At 34.3% G+C, this 25,796-nt stretch overlaps 4 protein-coding genes across 7 annotated transcripts; 3 read left to right on the forward strand and 1 right to left on the reverse strand.

Moving 5' to 3' along the window:
* The first annotated feature begins 2,707 nt into the window (after positions 1–2,707).
* On the forward strand, positions 2,708–8,523 carry LOC111998684 (transcription factor E2FA). Of its 2 annotated transcripts, none has more exons than XM_024030775.2 (14): positions 2,708–3,218; positions 5,088–5,280; positions 5,588–5,638; positions 5,744–5,829; positions 5,904–5,992; positions 6,113–6,167; positions 6,457–6,509; positions 6,596–6,646; positions 6,740–6,788; positions 6,905–6,970; positions 7,058–7,134; positions 7,254–7,488; positions 7,630–7,696; positions 7,787–8,523. In XM_024030775.2, exons 1-14 carry the CDS (start codon positions 3,012–3,014, stop codon positions 7,918–7,920), a joined length of 1,413 nt encoding a protein of 470 aa, XP_023886543.1. In that variant the 5' UTR covers positions 2,708–3,011; the 3' UTR covers positions 7,921–8,523. The 2 variants fall into 2 exon arrangements, with proteins under 2 accessions (XP_023886543.1, XP_023886542.1); XM_024030774.2 differs by having other exon boundaries at positions 2,709–3,218; positions 7,784–8,523.
* Positions 8,524–11,320: 2,797 nt separating this feature from the next.
* Positions 11,321–16,037, forward strand: LOC111998646 (uncharacterized). 2 transcript variants are annotated; one of them, XM_065782899.1, is made up of 8 exons: positions 11,321–11,518; positions 11,627–11,658; positions 12,349–12,390; positions 12,759–12,803; positions 12,899–12,985; positions 15,293–15,381; positions 15,524–15,574; positions 15,711–16,037. In XM_065782899.1, exons 1-8 carry the CDS (start codon positions 11,445–11,447, stop codon positions 15,744–15,746), a joined length of 456 nt encoding a protein of 151 aa, XP_065638971.1. In that variant the 5' UTR covers positions 11,321–11,444; the 3' UTR covers positions 15,747–16,037. The 2 variants fall into 2 exon arrangements, with proteins under 2 accessions (XP_065638971.1, XP_065638972.1); XM_065782900.1 differs by lacking the exon at positions 12,759–12,803 and having other exon boundaries at positions 11,325–11,518.
* Positions 16,038–18,858: 2,821 nt separating this feature from the next.
* Positions 18,859–22,390, reverse strand: LOC111998647 (putative HVA22-like protein g). Of its 2 annotated transcripts, XM_065782902.1 has the most exons (6): positions 22,309–22,390; positions 21,468–21,524; positions 21,297–21,360; positions 20,994–21,206; positions 19,899–20,220; positions 18,859–19,669 (listed from the first exon to the last, which is right to left on the reverse strand). In XM_065782902.1, exons 1-5 carry the CDS (start codon positions 22,359–22,361, stop codon positions 19,918–19,920), a joined length of 690 nt encoding a protein of 229 aa, XP_065638974.1. In that variant the 5' UTR covers positions 22,362–22,390; the 3' UTR covers positions 18,859–19,669; positions 19,899–19,917. The 2 variants fall into 2 exon arrangements, with proteins under 2 accessions (XP_065638974.1, XP_065638973.1); XM_065782901.1 differs by having other exon boundaries at positions 18,859–20,220.
* Positions 19,107–19,852, forward strand: LOC111998648 (uncharacterized). The gene has a single exon (XM_024030744.2). The coding sequence runs from the start codon at positions 19,107–19,109 to the stop codon at positions 19,677–19,679; it is 573 nt and encodes a 190-aa protein (XP_023886512.1). The 3' UTR covers positions 19,680–19,852.
* Positions 22,391–25,796: the final 3,406 nt, after the last annotated feature.

A 25,796-nucleotide genomic window follows, 5' to 3' on the forward strand; every position in this document is an offset into this window, starting at 1 on the left:
TAAAATGTCACCTAACAGATTAAAAAATATAAAGGGTTTAGAAATCTTGAACTATAGGTCATAGAAAAATGGAAATAAAAGATGGTTGGACTAGTAATTCCTTTAATTTGTTGTGATCCATGAAATCCTAACCTTGTGTATGTCTCATTACCAACACATTCGGATTACTACTAACGGTTCTTTAAGGCAATTATTTGTTTTAACCTTTTATTTATTTTTGAAAATAAAGATAATTACTCAAAAATGAATCCTCCTTGTTGTATCGGCGCCACACCATTAAAACTTTTAAATTATGTGGCACTTTGTCCATTGTTGGATTTGAAAATAAAATCTCAATTGTGAAGTCTATCTCTATTATCTCCATTTCACTACAAATCTTGCTCAGGTGTTTGAAGTGTTCATTTGGAAAATATAAAAAACATTTTTTTCTATTGTTACAACTTAAAAAAAAAAAAAATTTAACAAAATTATTTTGTTAATAAAAAATTTGTCTAACTTTATCTTTTTGTTATATATTACATAAAAATTATCAAAACCCACATATTTTTGTCTCATACTTAGCATATACTGTAAGCTCTTAGAAACCACGAGACACTCAAAGGAATGCTAAGAACATTCTTAGCAAAGGTGTCAAATGCTATAAATGTTATAATTTAACATCAAATAAAAAAAAAAAAAAAAAAAAAAAATAAAAGATGGTTGGACTAGTAATTCCTTTTTTTTTTTTTTTTTTTTTTTTTGAGAAAGTCCTAATTTGTTGTGATCTATGAAATCCTAACCTTGTGAATGTCTCATTACCAACACATTCGGATTACTACTAACGGTTCTTTAAGGCAATTATTTGTTTTAACCTTTTATTTATTTTTGAAAATAAAGATAATTACTCAAAAATGAATCCTCCTTGTTGTATCGGTGCCACACCATTAAAACTTATTAAATTATGTGGCACTTTGTCCATTGTTGGATTTGAAAATAAAATCTCAATTGTGAAGTCTATCTCTATTATCTCCATTTCACTACAAATCTTGCTCAGCTGTTTGAAGTGTTCATTTGGAAAATATAAAAAACATTTTTTTCTATTGTTACAACTTAAAAAAAAAAAATTAACAAAATTATTTTGGTTAATAAAAAATTTGTCTAACTTTATCTTTTTGTCATATATTACATAAAAATTATCAAAACCCATATATTTTTGTCTCATACTTAGCATATACTGTAAGCTCTTAGAAACCACGAGACACTCAAAGGAATGCTAAGAGCATTCTTAGCAAAGGTGTCAAATGCTATAAATGCTATAATTTAACATCAAATTTTAAAAAAAAGCACCCTCCATCAAAGGTGCTAGATGTTATTAATTTTGATATCTAATTACAGTGGGCTACTATCTCTAGCAACCCACTATAGCAAGATGTTAAAAAAAAATTGTTTGTTTAATGAAATACTGTAGCAAAAATAGATGTAATTATTGATTTAAATAAATAAAGAATAAAAAAATATTTAAATGAAGTGATAAAATAATAGAACTTTTGATATTGGTGAAATAATAAAGAAAGGATTAAAAAATATATATTTATAGCATTATAAGAATGCTCGAAAGTTGTCATACCATCCTGGTATGAACATCCCTTGAATCATATGGGATGAAACACCAACATGTAAAGTTTTTATTTTTATTTTTTTCTAGGGTGTTTCGCTAATACAAGGAGACAAAATAAAAAGATTCTCAAAAAAAGAAAAAAGGGGCAAAAAAGAAAAGGGATTATAAACATGTTATTTTGGCTAATATATTAAACATTGTACTTGAACTTATATAACATATGAAGATTTTTAACTTTTAGGGTATATATATTATTTATTTACTTTAGGAAACTTTTTTATGAAAAATTAAAAAAACTGTAAAAAAAAGTCAATAACTTTTTTCCTATAATTTTTTTTAAAATAATTTATTAATATATTCATTAAGGTATACGTTATTTTTGACAATTTTTTAATAAATTTTTTTGTAAAATAGATGGTTACTTTAAAATAAAGTAGACAGATTTTTGGGGCAAAGATACATAACCCTTAAACATAAGGGTTAAAAAAAAAAGAAGAGAGAAAAGAAAAAGAAAAGCCCGTTGATAAAATTAGAAATCCGCCGTGTTCCCTCCACATCTATATCCGAAACTAAAAATTCCCTCCTTCCCTCGTTTTCTGCTCTCTCCTCTTTCACTCTCACTTTCCCCCAAACCCCTCTTTCCCATTTTTATTTTTATTTTTTTCTAGGGTGTTTCGCTAATACAAGGAGACAAAATAAAAAGATTCTCAAAAAAAAAAAAAAAGGGACAAAAAAGAAAAGGGATTATAAACATGTTATTTTGGCTAATATATTAAACTAATGTACTTGAACTTATATAACATATGAAGATTTTTAACTTTTAGGGTATATATATTATCTATTTATTTTAGGAAATTTTTTTATGAAAAATTAAAAAAACTGTAAAAAAAGTCAATAACTTTTTCCCTATAATTTTTTTTAAAATGGTTTATTAATATATTCGTTAAGGTATACGTTATTTTTGACAATTTTTTTATAAAATTTTTTATAAAATAGATAATTAATATACGCCTTAAGACGATATAATAACTTTAAAATAAAGTAGACAGATTTTTGGGGCAAAGATACATAACCCTTAAACATAAGGGTAAAAAAAAAAGAGGAGAGAAAAGAAAAAGAAAAGCCCGTTGATAAAATTAGAAATCCGCCGTGTTCCCTCCACATCTATATCCGAAACTAAAAATTCCCTCCTTCCCTCGTTTTCTGCTCTCTCCTCTTTCACTCTCACTTTCCCCCAAACCCCTCTTTCCCCCCTCTCTCTCTCTCTCTCTCTAACCCACAGATCCCGTTTTCCTCTCTCTCTCTAAACCTCTTGCACTTTCGCCTCTCTCTCCGCTTCTTCCAATTCCTCAAAACCTCTCTCTCTCTCTCTCTCTCTCACAACCTAAGTTTCGACCGCTTCGCTCCTATATCCATGTCCGGCGGCGCTCGAGCTCCGAACCGCCCTGCGCCGCCTCCGCCGACCGTCGCGTCGCAGATCCTCCCTCCGCCGCCGCCGATGAAGCGGAACCTCGCCGTGCTCGCCTCCACCAAGCCGCCGTTCGTCCCTCCCGACGATTACCACCGCTTCTCCTCCGTCGTCGCCGATCGTGAAGCCGAAGCTCTTGTGGTTAGATCTCCCGTAAGTTTGTTACAGTATTATTTATTATTATTATTATTATTTTTTTAATTTTTTTTCCTCTTTTATTTGAGTTTGTGGTTAGGCACTTTGCTTGTCATATAATAGCGTAATTATTGGATAATAATCTGAACTAAATTAATAGTACAATTGCTTTGATTTTGATTTTGGTTTCGATTTTGATTCTGATTTTTGGTGGCTGATAATGATTGCAACAAATTCAAGCTTGTTTGGCGCGTTTCTCGCTTTATGAGGCTCTGTCAAATTTTTAGAGCGACACTTTTTTTTAATTTAATTTTAATTTTGGCTACGATGTAGTGCTATATGGAAAATTTGGATTTGGAGTGGACTATTGTAGTTGAATTTAGGTTTGCTATTAATTCTTCAGCAATTTAGTCAAATTTTATGGTGATTATTTGTCAATAGGGGATTGTAAAGCTCTCTCTAGATTATGTTGAAGAATTTGTTTGAATATGTAATTCAAACAAAGGGAAGGTTTAAAAAGATATTTCTAATAGAATTGATGGGTACACGAAGTACTGTCTTTTTTAACATCATGGCGTGTAACTAAAGGCTCGTTTTGAATGTAAACGTTTGCCGTGGAAGATATTGGGACTGCTGTTTTTAAGAAGCTGCTAATATTGTCACATTTTGTGAAACCCGTAATTTGTGAAAAGCTTTAAGGTGGATGAATAAATGGAATATTAAGTAGCATATGGTGGTGACTGCATGTACTTGTGTATTGCTATTATGTATGTGGTGTTTTAGATTGATTCTGATGACTGCGTCCTTGTTGTTTGGCATGAGGCGAGTGGCTGCCTGTCTGTGTTGGGCGGGCTGCTGGTTCAAGCAAAAGTTGCTACTGACCTCTAGAAGTTGTTGTGGATAATTGTTTTCACTCTTCAACAATATGAAGAAAGCTCCAATTTTCATGATAGTTCTATATTTTTCACTACAGATGTATATACATTGTTTTTGCTGCAGCAACTACAGTAACCTTAGAAGTTCACGTGCATGAACATGAAGAGAAGTTTAGGCATCTGAAGAAGCTTATTGGAATTTTTTTTCTTCTTTGTTTTGGTTAATTTTGATTCATCTGCATTAATGATATCAGAACAGGATCACCACTTGGACATGGATTGTTTGGAGGTGATATTGTGGATTGACCATGTGTCCCTATTAGTGAACTTTTCTGTGATCATTTTGAAAAGCTGACAGTGGACTAGACAATGGTCTTTAGACTAAATTGAATCTCCTTCCCCCCATAATTAAGGGGCAAAGGCTGAGGACATGTGTTCAATTCATAATAATATAGGCGTGAAGGTTGAATTTTCCTATAAAGAATAAGAAGAAGAGAAGAAGAAGAACGAAAGAAAATTAAAAATTAGTGGACTTCATTTTAATTTTCTCCAGCAGCAAGCATAGGGTTCAATATCAGTGACTGAGTTTGTGAACTAGCTTAGTTTATGTATGTGTGTGCGTTAAATTATTTTATCTCAATCTTTTATTGCTTTGCTGCCTGTAACAAAAAAAAAGTTAGAAATCTTAATTAGTTCTTTATTTCTGGTATGTAATGGATATACATGATGTCATGAACTTAACTATACTCATGATGAATTGAACTATTGGAAGGGCTTGCAGTTTCTTCAAAGGTTTGCATTATCCAGCCTTCTGCAGACTAAAATTCAAGTGCAATATGTATCTCACTTTAGTTGTTTCCATCATGGAATCAATCATAAAACCACCATAAACATATGTATCTAGTAGTATCACATTATTACTAACTAAAGGATACATATGGAATAGTATAGTGGTTAGTTAGTCATGTAACTGTCATTGACATAATTTCACAAAGCTGCCGGTGATTCTCAGCTATTAAAGCGGAAGAATGGAACAGACGACAATGAAGTTCAGTCTATTGACTGGACTAACAGTCCTGGATACACTAGTGTAGTAAACAGCCCCCTCAAGACACCCGTTTCTGCAAAAGGGGGAAGGATATACAACAGGTCAAAGGGTACAAAGGGCAACAGATCTGGGCCTCAGACACCTGTGGCAAATGCTGGTGAGACATTTTTCCCACATTCCCTTTGTTAATTTAGACTATCTAATATCAGCTTTGACAAATGATTGTGCTTGATTGTATAAGCACTAAATTTGTGGTGAGACATTTTTCCCACATTCCCTTTGTTAATTTAGACTATCAAATATCAGCTTTGACAAATGATTGTGCTTGAAACAAATTATGTTGGATTGTATAGGTACTAAATTTGCTTCTCATCCTAGATGGATTTGGTCATAATACAGTCTGTACTTTGTCCAGTGTTGCTAGAAAAATAAGATCTAACAAGATAGTTTTTATTATCATGCAGGTTCCCCATCTCCTCTTACTCCTGGCAGTTGTCGTTACGACAGTTCCCTAGGTAATGTCGGTCTAAATGATTTCTTCGTATGTAATAATGTCTGCGTTATATAGCTTTTGAAGCTGTCATATGTGTAAAGAGTGACAAAGTGCCAGAACTTTACAGGATTGTTGACAAAAAAGTTCATCAATTTGCTCAAGCAAGCAGAGGATGGTAATCTTGACCTAAACAAAGCGGCAGAAACTTTGGAGGTGATCATTAAGCTATCTGATTGTATGCATTTTTTCTATATTAAATGCTAATTTGAGGGTTTCTAATGATACAGGTGCAAAAGAGGCGAATATATGACATAACAAATGTCTTGGAAGGCATTGGACTCATTGAAAAGAAACTCAAGAACAGAATACATTGGAAGTAATACTTGTTACTTTTGTTCTTAAAACATATGATTTTGCTCTGCTTTTGATTTGAGATTCATTTTAGCATTTGAAGAACATGATTACTTATGCGAAAGTTGGTTGAATGACTGATTAGGGGATTAGATGCTTTAAGGCCAGGGGAGGTTGAAGATGACGCCTCTGCACTACAGGTATGCAGATCTGGATATTGCTTTCTTGTGATGCATACACAGGAAAATATGTTTTTTACAAGTATTAGCGGCTAGGATGTTTCCATTTACTTTTTTCATGATTTGTAAATGTCCGTGAGGTATTGAAGAATTGCTGGATTTACAACCTCTGATGTCCCTTCAGTGACATCCAATAAGTATAGAATGATAACCATACTGTGAATCCAAGAAAGGATGAAAAGAAAGGAAAGAAAGGCAAACAATTCAATAATTTTTCATGGAAGATGAAGATTTGTGTCTTTTTCTGCAGGCAGAAGTTGAAAACCTTACCATGCAAGAGCGAACATTAGATGATCAGATAAGGTTATCTACCCAATTTCCTTGTCAAAGTAATAAATGATGCTGTCTTCAAATGGTTGAATTTGGCTGATGCTTTAAAGCTATTGCAGGGAAATGCAGGAAAGATTGAGGGATTTGAGTGAAGATGAAAACAAGAAAAAGTAAATCTTTTCCAGTTATTTTTTTTATAGGGGAAAAAAACTCAAATGGTATATAAAAACTGCAACCTAATGACTTTATATTCATCATATTAGGTGGCTTTTTGTAACCAAAGAAGATATTAAGGGCTTACCCTGCCTCCAGGTCAGTTCATTTGGTGTTATACTGATTTAGAGTAAATGTAATTGTTTCCCACTTTTCTACCTATCTTTATGGTGTTTCAGCTATTTAGTTAATCTGGTTAGCGCTTTCTCTGGCAGAATGAAACCCTGTTAGCAATTAAAGCTCCACATGGAACCACACTGGAAGTCCCAGATCCAGATGAGGTAAGTCCAGGTCATAAAAATTGAAGGAAGGTACATGTTATATTTAACATATGATATGATGGTTGACAGTGCTTCTATATACATTAGGCTGTTGACTATCCACAGAGAAGATATAGGGTTATTCTTAGAAGCGCAATGGGCCCTATCGATGTCTACCTTGTCAGGTGCTAATCTTGCATGTGTTGGAAATTCTTTGTTTTAAATTTTCTTCTCTTTCCCTTCTTTTTTTAAAATAAAAATTTTCTTTTAATTTCCTTTGAAACTCCCCTTGATTGTTTTATAGTCAATTTGAGGAGAAGTTTGAGGAGATGAATAGTGTTGAGCCACCTGCGAGCTTCCCAATGGTTTCAAGCTCAGGGTCTAACGATAACCCGGCCACTGACGAAGTGGTCAATGCCAATAGCACCATGAAGGAAGTTATGCCTCAGGCACAACACAGTCATCAAATGTGCTCTGATCTTAATGCTTCACAGGAGTTTGCTGGGGGCATGATGAAAATTGTTCCCTCAGATGTTGATGTAAGTGTAGATATTCTGAGTAATTTGTTCCTATATCTAATTTTTACCGAGATATCATAGATTTCTGAAGACAGAGTTAACTAAGGTAAGGTATATGAATGAGTTGGTTGATAGTTAATTTGTTACTTGTTATTATCGCAGAATGATGCAGATTACTGGCTTCTGTCAGATGCTGAAGTTAGCATAACAGATATGTGGAAAACAGACGGTATATACCACTTTAACGCTCTTTTTATTTTTTTGAACATAATTTTCATCTGACTGGATGTTCAATTCCTTTTGATTCCAACTACAGCAGGTATTGAATGGAGTGGGATGGATATGCTTCACCCTGACTTTGGGATACCTGATGTTAGTACTCCAAGGTCACAAACTCCATTATCTGGAATGGCTGAAGTGCCATCTACAGCTTTTGACTCTACCCAAAGATGAATGGATATTGATTTGCTAATGAGCTAAATTGAAAAATTATGTCTGTATGCCAGTAGCCTTTATGTCTTTAAATCATTGCTGAAAGATGCCAAAAGGTTGCTTGGTGAATGAATGCTAGGGAAGCTTTTGGATGAAGCTAATGGAAGGCAAGCTGGGAGTAATTCTTATACTGTACAGTTTAGGGGCCCCCATGGCATGATTAAAATGCGTACGTCTTGGACTTAGAAAAAAAGGACACTCTTGGAATTAAGGTGGTGGATCTTTAGCATGGAAGGTAGAATGGTTACATTTAGTATGGGTGGGTTGGACAAAGTTAGGGCAAACGCAAGAAACAAACAAAGATAGAGTTTACAAGCATAATCTCATTATATGCGTATTTATTTTTTTTATGCAGCACCTTGGTGTCTTTTGCAAAGTTGAGGCAACTCTGTAAATGTTGCGAATGTAAAAACATGTTGCAAGGCTTGTATACCAGATGTAGGGCGGCAGCTAGATCTCCTGCCCCAGATTGATAATGTATGGTCCTAATCTGTGGTATAAACTATGGTTGTAAGCATTTGACATGCCATTATGGTGATAGAGCTGTATTGTTTTATTCGTGCATTTTTTTGGGGGGTTGGAGTAAGTAATTATTTCCTACGTCACTTCTTCCAGTTTATCTTGTCATTTAGATTTGATTTTCAAATATTGACATTGAATCTTACTTGGAAATTTTGATTTTGATAGTATTCTTTTGGATTAAACTTCAGCTATGGTATTCTTTCCATCTTGAGTTTCTTCTCTCCTTTTTTTATGTTCTCCCTCTATTTTTCAGGTTAGTGGTTCCTACCTGGTCAGAAATACTTGTATGTGCTATAAGCTACCTTTTATTTTTCTGGTGGATCTATTAGCTGCATATGATAGAGCTAAAAGCCATGGGCTTTGCAGCCTAGTGGCATGTGCGGTTCTTCCCATTGGTAGAGAGCTTACTTTCAAATATGAGTGTTTCACATGCTAAAAAAAAAAAAAAAAGGAAAAAGAAGAAAAGAAAAAAGCAAGCAACTTGCTTCTGAAATGCAATCAAGCTTAAAAAATATTACATAAGGAGACTGAATAGTGGATGAACTTTTTTGGGGAGGAGTGATTTGATTCTTTGACCTTTTTGTTGGAAATATTAAAAGAGGTGTCAGTTGAACCATAAAGATTTTACTTGTATAGTGGACAAACTACTGACCATTATAACTTCAGTGGCAAATCGACCTATAAGTTGAATACTCTGATGTCAATTGCATCAATTTTTGGTGGCAGCCGGCCATATCATGGTTAAAATAGGCACTCATTAGATTAGACATCTACATTGTAGGCTCATGTGCGTGCAACTTTTGTGGCTGATGAGAGACTTGAGAGTGAATGACTATATAATGCTTACAATCCCTTGTCTCAAATGTAGGTTCGGACAAAGGATGGTTGCGCACTTGCGCATGCTCAAGAACCACAAAACTAAAAAAGTATAAATGAGACCCCCAAAAGAAAAAGGGCCACAAAACCAAAAGCAGCAATATATAATAAAAAGTTTCTAGTCTGGAGGAGTCGCTTCCTCACTAGTGATTGCAAGTTTGCAACACCTCAGCCATTGGTTGGCGGGGATTTGGTTTTGGCTAATTTACCAATGAGAAATCGTTTTCATGAAATATGGGCACTTTTTTGGGACATGCACAAACAAATTCGTCCACATAAATGAGTAGAAAAGTTGGAGCGGAGATTGGGTATTCAAACATTTTGGAGCAAGTAGTGTGATACTACAAACACAGCTGCTTTTTTTTTGGTATGAATCATCAATGGCATTGCTTTATCATTTATCATTCATATTTTTTACATTTGTGAAATATTTTATAAAAATTATTGTGATGCTAGATTTATTGTTCTGGAATTACTTATAGCATCCAAATGCTGTCATGTTCATTTTAATAAAAAAAGCTTATATCTGTTTCAATTTTCAAAGGGATACTAATATCATAAGTGCTTAAATTATCCTATTTGATAATTTACTAAGCTTGAGTGTGATTCTTATATTTTTCATTTTGATATTAATTTTTTTTCATCGATAAAAGTGAATATATATGAAATTTATATTTTATGAAAAAAAACAATTGCATTTGAAATAATAATAATAATAATAATAATAGAATGAGGTTGCAACATTAGGTGGTGCTAAAATAGTAAAATGTTATATAATGCACATGGTTTATATACGGGCATTAGGTTTGGGCCCAGCTCATTAGCTTTGGTATGGTTAAGAGGTCGTGGCCTAGTAGTAGGTTGGCGCACAACCCATTAGCCTTTGTATGGTTATGAGGTTGGGACCCAATATCGGGTTGGTACCAGCCTGTTAGCCCTCGATAGGTTGGAGACCAAATTTGCCTCGAATAGATGAGAATGATAGTGCCTTGGGGGGAAATCGCCAGCCAAGCACTATTTGGCGTCAGGTGCAAGTTTTAAGAAAATCCTCAAAAGGCCATACTTGATCAAGAATCTTGAATGGAAGTGGAGTCTATGTGACAAGATGGATGAAACATCATCATTGGGACCTCGCTTGGAGGGTGTTATAAAAGGGAAAGTGGGGTAGAGAATGGGGGGTTGGCATTTTTTAGGAAGAGATACGTGAGAGAAGAGTGAGGAATGACCAAAGAGGGAGAGAAGGTTTCAGCTCAATATAACTTGGGTCTTCTCGGGAAGCATACATAGGAGGAAAAAGAGGATAGAGTGGGCTCAAGAACCTTCCCTTAGGCTGTTGGATTGACTCTAGGAGGTTTTCCCATTGTAGGAAATTTCATACCCATCTAAACAGATAAATTGGGAGTCTGACCCAAAAATCATCGAGCATTTTGGATTTAGGCACCACAGTTTATTTTTTTATTTCATGTGTGTTTGGATACCACTTATTTTGCTGAAATTGAAAAATTATTATTGAAAGTACTGTAAATAAAGGTAAAAGTTAGTTGAAATAGTACAGTGGTACCTATAAATAATGTCAAAAAGTGCAGTGAGATTTATAAATAATAGCAAAAATAAGCTGAATAATAAAATAATTTTAATTTGTCCTCCACTCCCAAGCATGCACTTCATTTTGTTTTGAAATAATTATAGTGTATTTCTGTGTTTTTTTTTCTTTTTTTTTTGGTTGTTGTGAATAGAGTATGTTTAGCTATGCTCATAGTAAGTTCTTGGCCGTCATCTAAAAAAAATTTGCTTGTCTGATTTTTTTTTAATGGTTTAGACTTGTTTCAGGGGAAAAAAACAGGTGCGGCGGTGGGGGGTAAATAAGTAAATAACGCCTCATTTTTCAAGGAGGGAAAAAAAGAAAGAGTATAACGTCTTATTATGTGCGGGATTAAGTAAAACGGTGCGCTTCACAATTAAAAAAAAAAAAAAGGGAAAAGAAGAAAAAAAAAAAAACAAAAAACAGAAAACAGAGAGAGAACTGATTCCGACCTAGCAGAAGAGAAGAGAATCGCGGGCGGCACCGTGTCCGTGTGTTTGAAAAAATGGGTCCTCGAAAATGTGAAGTCTGCAATGAAGCCCTTTCAAAGTACAAGTGTCCCTCATGTCTTGTTCCTTAGTAAGTCTAACTCACAATCAAACCCTCTCTCTCTCTCTCTCTCTCTCTCTCTATAACAAAATTGTATAAAAAGACTTTCAATGACATATTTTCTTGTTCCAATTGCAGTTGTTCCCTTGTCTGTTTCAAGAAACACAAAGGTATGCCAATGCCCACTTTTCTCTTTACTACTTTATGTACAAACTCAAACTAAGAATAAGAAAAAAAAAAAAGAAAAAAAGAAAGAAAGAAAGAAAGACATAAAGAATATTATAGAATGGATTTTGCTCAATTAAAATTCTCAATTATGTATCTATCTCTTTTAGTTTAAGTCTTTTATAGGATTCACTCCTTTTCCTTTCTATTAGAACAAAACAAACCCATTGATAGTTTTGGGTTGGATTATTGGTGTTGCCTTTTTGGGATGTCTAAATAAACAGTAACTCTATGACAGCATTTTTAACCTGTGGTGTCCGCTACATGATGATTGTTTTTTACCGTCAAGCCAAAACATCAATAGTGTAGGAGGGATTTGATTGCAGGTTCCTTATTCAATGACAATAGGCTTTACAAATTGAGCTAACTGGAACCCACTTGATACTTAGGCAATCATGCGGATGAAATTTGATATAATGCCCCCCACACACCAATTGTTCGAAGAAATGCCAAATTTCTGACGCCTTGACACTATACAGTCTATACTAATTTGTGTTATCTTATTCTAAAATTATCTTTACATTCCTTTACCTCCTCCTAAACGAGCTGCAAGACTAAACAACCACTAATTAACAAGGAATATTGTGAATTGTTTTGGTAATGAGAACTAATGTGGGCTTACATGAATGATGCAGAAATCCCTTGTGCTAAGCCAGTATCATCTGAGGAAAAACCAAGTAAGAATTATACTACCTTAGTTTCATGTTAATTGCTAATGTTTTAGAACTATTTTAATACTGTACATATCCTTTTATCTTTGGTTCCTGATGATGGCTTTTAGATATAATCATGTGGTACTATTTCATAAGCATGTGGAAATTGTACAGACATGTTGCTGGTAGGCTTTTCACTCCTAATAAAGGACAGTAGCCTATGCCACTAAGCTACAAGGCTCTTGGCTCCTTCCTTTTTAACTTGTTATCCTTTCATGATGTACTACCATGTATTTGTATTTGTATTTTTATTTTTCCTTCAATTCAAATGCCTTGTTGAGAACCTGAAGTTCAAAAAGTTCAGTCAATCTTATACTCACCTTGCATTACAGGGATTTCAGGCTTACCTCTGATGAGCCAAGTAACAGGGGATCTCTGTAGGGTCAATAACTCAACATCTAGCCGCATCAGATTAGCTTTGTTTATTTAAATTTTTTATAACGAACTTTGTTTTTTTTTTCATGTTCTGCAGCTCCTGTTCCCGAATCACTTGTAGAGAGACCATTGACTGCTGAACAACCTGGGGATGTGCTGCAAAAGTTGCAACTAGAGGCTATAGGTATGGGTTTTCAAATAGCTCAGGAGTATAAGTATAACCATAGAAAATTCTTTTATACAAATACTTGAGGTGTGCTACTTGGAAAAAGTGTTGCATTCTATTGCATACTTACTGTATGCCAGGTTTTGAATCTTATCATGTAGATTGCCCCAAGGTAGCACATTATGCCTTAAGAAGCCGAGGTCACTAGTTGGAATCTCCCCTTCTCCCTCCCCTTGGGGTCTAAACTTCTTTAAAATATATATACATGTTATCGTGTAGATTTCAACAGACAATATAGAGAACTTGAATATGACAAATTACGATGGGCAAGCCTAGTTGCTGTACAGATTGTGGGAAAGGCATTGAAGTTGTAATGGTAAATTTGGGGTTAGTGTCTTATAATTTTGTAAGAGAATCTTGTGGTTGGGCCTTTGGAAAAGCAAAAATGGAGTTTGTAACTATTTCAGAATATATTAAGTTTGAAATTGATGATTGTAGTTGGTTTGTTTTCTCTGCATAATGTATGCTTCTGGAGACTGAAGAGGTTGCTTTAAAAACTTGTTCGGTGATTGTTTTTTTCTTTTTGCTGAGGATAAGGATGTGTATGTGCTTCATATCTAGGTATTTCAAGTAGACTTGATACTAGAATCTCAAGTTTGTGAGATAGGTTGGGCCTCTTTTTAATTTATTACAATCAAATTAGGATAGACAGAACTTGCTGGAGGTTAAATATGAATGGTTTGTCTGGTGCCCACATAGGTATTGTGTTCAGTATTTGCTGTATGAAGGAACCTATGTAGGAGAGGATAGAATTTGCTGAAGGTTAATGAGGAATGGTATATATAATGTCTGCGTTTGTACGACATACATTGGGCGGGTCTTTCTTTAGGTATTGTGTTCCATATTTGTACTAACGCACCTACAAAAACTATGTATTGGTGGTCTGAGTGAAGTTAGCGATAGGGCAGTTGAACGTCATTTGTTGAACTGCTTAGTTGCAAGAGATTTTTTAGTCAGTAGTGTTCTCTCTTTGGGTTCCAGTGGATAATACCTAAGATAGTTTTGAAGTTTTTAGTGTGTTGTAAATGCATGTTTGATTGAGCATAGAATTAGTATGATTATGGAAACCCTTTTTTGTCTAGTTGGATGATTTGGCGAGAAAGGAAAAACCAGGCTCTTTATGTGATTGAGTTATCTCGAAATAATCTTAAAATACAAATACAAATAAGAAATCTTTCTAATTCCAAAAATCAAGATCTAAGATAAACATCTATTAGAATATATATGAGTGCAGCAAGAACATACACAAGACATCTGGTTATGAAATCTCCCAACATTTCTATTCCCTATACATTAAAACCCACCTAAAATTCCTGCAAAACATGCAATAAAAAATCCATCTTTCTTTGGTTATTTTTGTCCCCCCACCAACTTATTAAAAAAAAAAAAAATCTAAGTAACTAACTATGACTGTGCGCATTGTATAAGATATAGTGCGTTCAAATATGAAGAGATTGCCATGGGCAGGAGCAGTAAATCAACAATTTGATGAGATACATATTATCACATAACATCCTTCTTGGAATCAAGTTTAGCAAAGGGGAAAAATGTCTGGGACAAAAGGAAACTCTGAGAATGGATTAATATTTATAAAGGTGAATCAATAGAGTCAAATAGGCTACTCCAAATCTGACCCAAAATATCTAGAGTGCAATTCTAAAAGCAAAACCAGAAAGAGGATAAACAACCTTTTATTTATTTTTATAAATAAAAGGATTTTCACCTTCTCCTTTTTCTTCTTCCTTTTTTCAATGAAAAAAAAAGATTAAACAATAAGTGGAATCTGCAACAAGAATACACAGTGAGGGGAGAAGCTGCAAAGGTTTCTAGGGGTATGCATTTTTAATGCAGTTGATATATATATATATATATTTGTCTCATTCCTCTCCCCCATTATGCCTTTTTCTTTTTCCTGTAAATCTTTTTAAATTCAATTGTCTCTAGAGGGTGTTATTCTATTTATGGGTATTTTAGGTACACTTTTATAGTTGAGTAATTCTCACATTTATGTTTATGCTAGGTTCAGCTAGTAAAAATCTTTTTAGTGTGTCTGTAGGTGATTGGATCTCCTGCCACATGGTATATTGACCTATTGTTGAATGTTATCCGGCTTAGAAATTTTATTTGAGAAGACTGACTGTTTCCTTATAATGAATCTGTGAATCTGTTGGTATAAAAGAAGTTATTTAAAAAGTTTCAGTCCTGAAATGATGTCTGGTTAGATAGTTCCCATTAGATGTAAATTCTTTGGGTTTCCTTGTGCAGCTTCTTCCAGTGAAATTCGGGATGCTTTGAAGGATGGAAACCTCCAGAAACTCATCTACAATATTGATGGTTCCCCAGATGCAGAGAATGTAAGCAGTTTAATCCTTCCTTAAATCAAGATAAAGTCTTTTCCTTATTAAATACTTGTTTATAGCAATATCATTGGTAACTTGAATTGTTGATTGAGCAAGCATGGATGACTGTCAGCTAAATCCTATTTTTACTTGTTAGGAACTTGATAAAGCTATGGGAGTGGAGGTGTTTCGCACATTCACTGAAAAGGTATTGTCTTCTGTTTCTGCTGAAGTGTGTAAATATAACATCTATAAGCATTCATGAGAGTAGGTTTTTATGCAAATTTCATGAGGAATTTGAATTTACCAGGGTGTTAAGCATTACTAGGTTTAACTGTTCTCAGATTCTATCTGCTGCAAGTGCAAGCAGTCAATTGTAACATGAGGAAGAAGTAACATCTGTCGCATGAAGTTCAAAATTTTATTGAAGCAGCAGTTTGTGAAGTCAACATCGACTTTGACTTCAATGGAGCTCTTTCAATCTGGCTGGCACCTCTAACATGTCTTGCATCCTGGTTAAGAAGTACGTTTTATATATAAGTGTTTAATATGCAAGTAGTCAGTGAAATATAGAGAGCATAATCACGTGTAAAGTAATAGTGTCTATTTTTGGCTCTGCAATGGATAACCGAACTATTGAGTTTGGAAAGCAACTCACAAACATTATCCTAGGTTTCTAGGGCTATCAAATTTATCTACGGAAACAATGAAAGGAATACAATCACTTTGAGAGGATTTAATGAAATTATACCATTCTCATGATAGATCACATTACTTATTCACCATTTCACTAAAAGACTCTAACCTATTAAAAATGGTTTAGTTAGTTTATGGTTAATTTTTTTTTTTTTTTTAAACATGACTTGTTAAACTAAATCAACAATTTTAACAAGTGGAAATCTTTTAGTGGAATGGTGGACAAGCGATGTGGTTTATCATGAGGATCTTATAATTTCTTGGATCTGACCACCAAAACATAGTACAATTGTTATGTGCTCCTCAGGTACAAGAATATAGTAACGTGATATTTCACACCAATAAAAAAAGGGAAATGTTAATGAATATTTTAAGGAAAATATTAACAAAAACATGGTACAATTATTACCTACTTCTCAGGTATAAGAATATAGTAATGTGATATTTTATACTATACAAAAAAAGGAATTGTTAGCGAATATTTTAAGGGTATTGATTTAGAAAATATCTTTAGAAATTTTTTATGGAAAAAGAAAAAAGTAATTGACTCTTTTAATGGTTTTTTATATTTTCTATGAAAGTGATATTAAAATTTTTTAAAATAGTCTATTAACAAATGTCCAAACAGCACTTATTAATTGGACCCATAAAATAAATAAAAAGCAATCCTGGTTAGCAAAACACAACAAAATGCTAATGCTTCCATTGCATGAACAGTAAGGACACAAGACCATATACTTTATGGTGCATCAGTTCTCAACAACCTGTCGGATTAGTTTAAATTAATAAGATGTGAAATGGCTTCTCAAATTTATTTAACGAAAGACAAGACAAGACACGCGGCACTTTGTGGTTGGTTGAGCATAAAGTTACAGGGTATATTTATTTATTGGGAATTGGGTACCTAAACAAAGTGAGAAAAGTCACCTAGCAGCTCGCAAATTAGATAATGCACCTATTAAATTCAACCAAATGAGCATAAACTCGACTTTATGCATGTGCTTAAGAGACCTGGACTAAGATAGAGCCAAATTATCGAAGTGGACCAGGATTCCGATAGAGAAACTTGCTTCATACTCGCTAAAATAAGTTATAAATATAAAACATATATAGTGTCTCACACGTGAAAATGTGTACCCAATGGAGGAAGTATATGACTGTTTGGTTTGCTCTGTGTGGGCCTCTTTCAAGAAAAGGATAGAAACACTGGCTTTTCTATCGTCTATCACACTTTCAATGGTTACATTTCTGTCAACCCATTTACCACTGTGGACACAAGTGATGGAAAGTTTGCTGTAAATATTTTCCAAGACACTTTTTTTGTTGAGAAGAATTCACACCACACATGATGCTTAGTGGTAAAAATAAAATAGAAAAAAGTTTGGCTCTAAATTTTATTGTAGTCTAAGATTATAATTCTCACTAAAAGAATTAACATGACTATAATTTTGAAATTTTAACGGTTGAATTACATGTTTATTTATTTATATTTTTAACACGCATGTCAAGTTTTATGTAAGTCAATATTATTTACTATTTGATTCGTAAACTTATTTTTAATGCACGATTTTAAATTATAAACACTTGAAATTTAAATATTTGGTTGATAACATAACTATTGATTTTTGATCTTCTAAAAATTTTTACAAACAAGAAAAATATAAGAAGAAAATATAATTCAATGGTGAATTTGTCAAAATTTACATCCAACCTAATTTCCTGCAATTTCACCACTTTCTTATATTCTGTTCAATCTTTCTTTCGAACTGATCCAAATGTTTCACAAATATTGTAATCGATATCCATCAAGCACTAGTATATGTATAATCAACTTGACATTAATGATAAATAAAGTGAATAGCTTTCATTTATTAAAAAAAAAGAAAAAAAAGGTTATAAGTGACAATGTTTTGAACGAACAATAGTGATCACTCAGTACTTGAAGTGGGTCACCAATTTTTGTTTATAAAGTAGGCATGGAGTCAATACTCGATAATGCCATTACCAACAGCACCAGAAATCAGAAATTGAATACGAATCAACCTTTTCTACTTCCTAGTCAATGCAAGACTATAAAAATCACCCACTCACGAGACAAAATTTTTTCCATCATGTTGATTAGTCTCAAATATCATTTATTTTGGACGTTATATATATCTTTTCATCATCCACTTTATAAGTATGACTATTGTGAATCACCTTTAGTTATGGTAACTCTGATATTAAGCATGACTATGAGATAATCATAACATGTTTAATTTATGAACTGAAAATAATCATCTACAATATTTCATTCAAATGTGTCTTATCACGTAAATAATTGTAATAAGCAGAAAATGCTCTACTTGTGTGAGGTTTGAAAAAATTGGTAAGCAAATAGTGTTATGATGTTGTCTGACTCCAAACTTTGAACATTAAAAATCATCATTTGGATAAAAAGTACTTGTCATTACATCAAAATCCAATCTTATTTGTTTCTTATCACACAAAAACCATAAATTAAAATCAACGAAATTATATAAAATCTAAAGCATATTACATAAACAATTTGATACCTAGATGAGAGTAAAAAAAAAAAAAAAACTATAAAGTATATAGTGGCATTACCCAATTTATAATACTTTAGATTAATACATAACAATATATTTAAATTTGTTTAATTTGGTAGTTGGGAATGAAGTGTTAATCAGCTAAGTCATATTTTGAGTAAATTTCCAAAGTCAAATTGATTGTGGATAACAGGATAAGGATTATCAGAAAAAAACAAATGATCAGAAATAGAGGCAGATAATAAGGAATCTAAAAATAAAAAACAGAGAGACAAAGATGCACACTCAGCACAGATATAAAACAGAAACTGATAGTCACAGCCGGAGTCATAGACAATGGAGTCATAGACAATGTACTCCAATTATTGCAAACTAGCAAAATAGGTAGCCGCCAGAGCCACCCAAAAAAAAAAAAAAGCCTGTTTTTTTCTCATCATCATCTCTAAAACTCAATCTCTCTCTCTCTGAAAATCTCTCTGCAATTTACTCAAAACCATGGACGTCTCCGCCGCCACAAACTCAGCCCCACCGCAGCCCCCGCCGTCGCAACAAACTCAATCAAAACCATCATCATCATCATCTCTCCGCCGCAGAAACTCGATCTCCACCTCCGTAGTCGTCCCCACAAGACTCTCCTTCACCGCCGCCGCAACAACGACGAAACCGCTCCAAAGCTTCAACACCTTCCCCAACCACCAAAACGGCACCGTTTCGCGTCCGCCGCCATTGGATTACGACGAGCTACTCTCGCTCAAGTGCTCTCCTCCTCAAACCTACACTTCCTTAAAAGACATCCTCCCCGTCTCGGCCTCGAACGCCGCCGTGAGCTCCCCCACCCCGGCCTCCACCGCCGCCGTGTCGTCCGGGTACGAGATCTCAATCCGCAACCGCCTCGTCAAGCAGGCCGCTTGGGCCTACCTCCAGCCCATGTCGTCCTCGCCGGGCTCCTCCGGCCCACACTTCCTCCACCGCCTCTGGCTCTCGTTCCTCTCTTTCTTCAGACGACACGTCGTTCCCGCCTTCACTCATCTCCTCCACCAGGTACTCCGCGCCTGTGACTGCAGATAACAATCCTTTCTTCCTTAACCAAACACTTTTTTTTCATTGTCTCAATGACCCAAAACGAAAAAAACAAAACGACATGTCGTAAAGTACAAGGCTTTTTAAGCATAGGAAATATGTGTAATGTGTGGATGTTACAATGGTAGAGAAATAATGAAATGAAATGAATTGAATTTGAATTTTTACATATATATAAAAATATTTTTATATGTTACAAATTTGTACAATTCTTTTTGTCTCTTTCTCAATGGTGTGGTTTTGAGCGCCTAAACTTTAGGCCAGCTTGGTGTTGTTGCCTTGGGCTAGTAGGGGAGGTGGCGCGGTCGGGCTCCAATTGTTGATCTCTTTGCTTTTGTTGTTGGAGGAGGACTTGTACCAGTTTTGATTTCGGTGGCTCGGCCACGTTGCGGTCGATTGTGGTGCCGGGCAATGGCGGGGCAGTTGGGATCGGAGGCCACTTCATGCCATTGCCGTTGGCTGTGCCATCGAATGTTGGCACATTTGGGGGTGGATGTTGTGTGCTTGAATTATCGTTATCGCTCTTTTTCTGCAAAAAGGTTTTTTTGGTTATGAGTTTGAGTACTAACACTTGTTGTGAGTGGTGTAATTAAAATGTGTAATGCAAATGGGAATTATGGTAGTTCTTATCTATCAGAGGAATACATTGTTGTTGTTAAATTTACATTTCTGTATGTTTTGAATGAATGTGGGTGATTAATGTGGGTGATTAGCAAAGATGTTCCCAGTATTGTAGTAAGTTATGTACTGAGAAGATTTCTCATGCATCCTATATATGTATCTATCTTTTTCACAACATGGGGGTCACATGGCTGTTTAGGACGCTAATTACTAGTTGTGTATTGCAATGACAAGTTAAAGATTCTAGCTTTGGTTTTTCAAATTCATGGATGACATTTCAAGAGGCATTTGGAATGTTATTTATTGAAGCAAGGGATGTTATCATGTTGCTTAACCAAAAAAATAAAAAAATGATAAGGGATATTAGGCACTGTTTGAATCTTTACAAAGTACAAGGGTACAAGGGAAAGGAACTGAGATTTACTAACATTACTTCTCTCTAATGATAAGTATAATTTGACCATGTTCTTTTCCTCTGCCTCAAAATTGTTCGAGATTCAAAAATTTTAAATGGGGGGCTTTGACATGGAATTATTACATTAATCTCCGTACCAATAAATCTGTGTGATCTGATTTTGATTTTGTGGGTGGGAAGCTAATAAAGCTCTAGGGACTCATGAACTAGCCTGGTTAAAATATGCACAGGGGAATGAAGGGACAAGATGAAATAAGAGAACCTACCTCTTTGTGAGGGTGTTTGAACCTTGCAGACTGACCAGCCAAGTACTCAACGACTTGGAAGAATGCTGACTGCCCTAATTCGGTGCAGTTTTGATAATAGAAAATGGCCAAATCCCAGGCCCTTAACCTCCACTCCTGCATCTTCCTGTCAATGTCTGGTTCACGCTTAGACACAAAAGGCCGCAACACGGCGTCATAGACATAGCCGCTTCCCTACACGATGCACAAAAAATGTTTCATAATTCAGACATAAACATGGTGATATATGAAATTATGATTTCTACTATTGCTTCTTTTTTTTACCTTGGTTTTGGGGTACCATAGATAGATAAAGAGTGCCAGCTTCAGCTCACCATACATGGGCACCCTTCAAAAAAAGATTAGCATAAATTTGTTTCCATTTAAATAAAGATACTGCACATATAAAAATAGTCAAATACTCGTTGTTGTATCTATACAAAGACCTATACATACCATGAAATGAATATATCCCCAATCCTCTCAAGAATTGTGAGCATGGCCACAATGATCCTGCAGAATTGATGACCAATTGAGATTTAATTCATGTGCTATAAAACATAATAAAATATATTAGATTGGGTTTGGTTTACATCTAATGCATACGAGTACTAGAGGGAAGACTTAAGACTTATTCAATCAATATTTTTTAGATAAACATTGATGAATTTTGTACTGAAATGATGAGATGGTCATAAAATTAAAGGGTTTCAGGTATCATTCTTCAATAACATACCGCCTATCATCTAGTACCGATTACCAACTACACGGCTATGACATAAATCAAAATTAATTACATGATCCTGATGCCCAACTAAAAGACTTGCGGCTCAGAAACTCTCATAAATTCCTTCCCTGTCTTATTTTTATTTCATTTACAATAATTTGCTATCATTGGACAGTAACCGAAAGCAACAACCAACAAGGCAGAGGCCCTATCAAAAAAAAAGAAAAAAAAAAACAAGGCAGAGGCATTAATTGGTTCGATAATATGTTGACCTTGGGACATTGTGGGTCATTTCACCTAACCCATTTGCTAATTTGTTTCTAGGCGGCAATACATTCCTATATTTTATTTGTATTTCTCCTATGAACCTGTAACAGATCAAACTGAACTGGGGAAGGTCTTCTAATATATGACTTCAATTTGAAAAAAAACATTTACAACCCATTAATTCTATCAATCTAAACTTCAAGGTCATGGATCAGAACACATTAAGGTCACCAATAAAAACACTCTAAAAATGGTATTATCACAAAGCTTCTATTTTTTAAAAGCGAAGAAAATGCTTGTTACCAATATTGACACCAAAACCGGAGTTCTTCAATCTCGACCCTGTTCTTCTCCATCGTTTTGTAACACTCCAATGCAGGATATGCATACAAAAATTCCTGCAAAACATGCAATAAAAATTCCATCTTGATAACCAAATTCACTTGAGACAAAAGAAATTCATCAAAGAACATAATAGAACAAAGACAAAAGAATTCATCAATAGTAAAAAACTTAACCAAGTTTGTGATCAGAACTAATTACCTTCTATCTAAACCAAAGAGAAACTACAAAACTGGACCTTTTTGTATCTGAAAGATTAAAACCCACCAAAGATCATGCCCATTTGACTGCGTCAAAGTTCAAGCACTGCTCTCCAATGAAAAAAAGAAAACTAATATATAAAAAAGCATTCTCAAATATGAAATGAAAGGTTATTCGAACGTGTTATATGTGATTAGAGATGCTTATTAGAAGAAAAAATGGAAGTTCATACCTTTGGATGAAGGATCTCTGATTTTGAACCGAATGTCTCTCTCTTGGGGGAAAGAGAGAGAGAGAGAATTTGAGAAGGAAAACAAAAACCTGGCAAGAAAGCTTGAATTAGAGGAAAAAAGAAAGCTCCTAGTATTTATAGAAACAAAGATTAGGCATTATTAAAGTAAAAAGTACAAATAAAGACTAGAGTATACTTATTATTGAAGATTTCTTGCCACGTACGCTTCTGTGTCATTTTACACGCAACAACGTTGTGTGATTTTCCGGGATTCTTCAAAAAACGGATTTACCGTTTGGCGGTTGGGTTCTGTAAAGGGTGTTTTCGTCATTTTCAGGAAAATTTTGTTATACGGTGTGGGAGTCCCCATTTTGCTTGTGATGAGTGAGCTTTTGCGGCGACTTTTTCCATGTGACTCATTCGCTTTTGGAAGTCCATGTATCAGTGTACAGTAACTTAGTTTAGTTTATGTATTTTTTTTGGTGTCAGCATGGGTTAGGTTATGAACTTAAATTATGGTTTTACGAGTTAAGGTTTAGCTGTTGGCATGGAATTAGAGTTTGATTGTGAATTTTGTACCCAAGTGACCAAGTCTTCAATGCGTGGTCCATGTTGTAGTTTGGTTCCATAAAAATGGCTCTTACCATTCCACAAATAGTTTTTAAATCGAAAGCAAATAACCAAGTGAGAGAATTTGGTCCCCATAAACCCAACAAATGGTAACAAAGTGCTAATCCTTACCTAATAGCCTAACCTTTTGATTTTGGAGATAAATCTTGTTTGTTTTTAGAGATAAATCTTCTTCGATTTTGTTTTTGCCTAACTAGGTAGTGTTATTCAATTTTGAGAAATATTATGTCCACAATATTTTGAGAATAAATCTTAAATAGAAAGTTGTTATTGGTTGTTACAGGTGGGCAAAAAAAGTAATTTAAGCTATAAATTCATATTAAAATTAATAACAACTTATCACTTAGGATTTTTTTGGGTGGCATTTAAATTCAAATTAGTCTCTTCCCACACACACACACACACACACACATATATATAATAAAACTTTTCTTTAAAACTAAAATATAATAAAACTCAAGTACAATTCTTTAAGGATTTTTTTTTTCGATACTCCAATTAAATTTAATCATGTGGTTATATTAGATCAATAAACCATATGATTAATTTAATTGTTGTTGATAAAAATGACAAAATTATTTGTGCTTAGTGCTCATAGTTAAATTAAATTGAGGAATATAAAGTATAATGTAGGGACTCAATTTGAATTGGACCTAGAAAAATGATGGGTTTCTAGCCCAACAAGCCCAAACAATAAATTTTTAGAGTGTGAGTGCAAGAACTAGTTCTACTTGATAGAAAAGGTCATGGTTACAGTGCAGTCAAAGATGCTTCAAGCTAACTGTCTGATAAAAACTCTCCTCGGCTAGGTTTCAGGGGGTATCTTTCTGAGTTCCCTCGTTCTTCTCCCTCTCTTCTGTTTTTCCAAAAAGTCCCCCCCTAATGTCACCCACTTTCTGGTTATATGCTCCGTTCATCACTCTCTTTTCACCGTACACGTGTAGGCTCTGTTCTTAGAACTCCTTTCTGTCCCATCCAGCACCTCCCGGAACCTTCACTTAGTTGCCATAAGGCTGCTTGATTACTGTTCAGGTATCACCTCCACATTAATGCTGCCAGAGAGTTAGTTGGGAAGCATTTAATGTGGGGGTAGCAGCTCTAGAAGATATTTGTTATCTTCCCTGGTTCTTCCCTTGTTCCACGTTCACTATCCAGTTCTAATGTAACTTTGCGGGGTACCCTGAATAGTCAAATAGTTATACCCACCTCGGACCATGGTATCTGAGATGAGTCTTGTCCTCGGACACGGTTTGGGCCACCGCTCATGACCTTCATCCCTTTTTCTTATAATGGTCCCACAATACATTTCTTTAATCATCCTCGGACAAGTGAATGTCCTCGGACTGGGCCGTTGGGCCCCAAGCCCATTTCCTATGACTCCTGTATCCTTTTAGATAATAGGCCCCACATATAACATTTTAGAAACTGTGCCAAACTAAAAAATAGTAAATAAATATATAGGCAAAAGATTAAGAGGAAATAATTTCCATACAGGACCAATGTTTATTTAAACCCCCTTTTTTTTTTTTTTTTTTTTATACAAAATAGAAATTATACTTTAACTTAATCTAAGTGTATATGTATGTAAAGTTTTCTCTCATGATGATGAAAAGATCAATAATTTTATTTATCAGTGACCTAAGGTATTTGGCCTTAAGTTTAATACTGACACGCTTAATAGACTAATCTAATGATAATGATAATCTTCTAAAAAAATAATGATAATGATAAATAATATAAATACTAAAAAAAAAAATCAAATTAGGTTGATCTTTCTGCTTTTTTCCCCAATTCAAATATGAAATGTACTAGAAGCTACCTTTTTAAGTTTGACAAATTCATTGGCATCATTGCATAGGTAATTTTAATATTTGTAGAAGTTCTAGAATTTTCTCAATTTTAATTTTAGTCAAAATGCAAAAACATGATGAACTCATTGGAGTTTCAATTCTTTTGTATAAGTCTTGGAGGTTTCTATATTCGGAACTAATTTTGTTAGTTCTTATGGATAGAAAATCATGCAGCTATACATGACTATATTAAAAAGACTCATCAATTGATTCATGTCACTAATTATCTTAATGTTATGTGATTTTTTCGCTTATAAAGCTAACAAAAGTTAGTTTATCAATCAATTTCGCGATATAAAAGAACCTCAGGAGTTATAAGAAAGAACTAAAACAACATGGATGTTTTTACACTTAACCCAAACCCTAGAGGGTGTACTTGCATTTAGGTCTTAATTTGATTGACAGAACTTTTCTTTTTGTTTTTAATACATATTTCATTTAAACGGTTCCGACATTTAAAAAAAAAAAATTGTAACCAACAAAAGGTAATCAATCATTATTTTAGGGCAATCAAAATATGAAAAACCGTCGTATTC

Source organism: Quercus suber, unplaced genomic scaffold (genome assembly GCF_002906115.3).
Source record: "Quercus suber isolate HL8 unplaced genomic scaffold, Cork oak 2.0 scaffold_320, whole genome shotgun sequence".
Classification (NCBI taxonomy): domain Eukaryota; kingdom Viridiplantae; phylum Streptophyta; class Magnoliopsida; order Fagales; family Fagaceae; genus Quercus; species Quercus suber.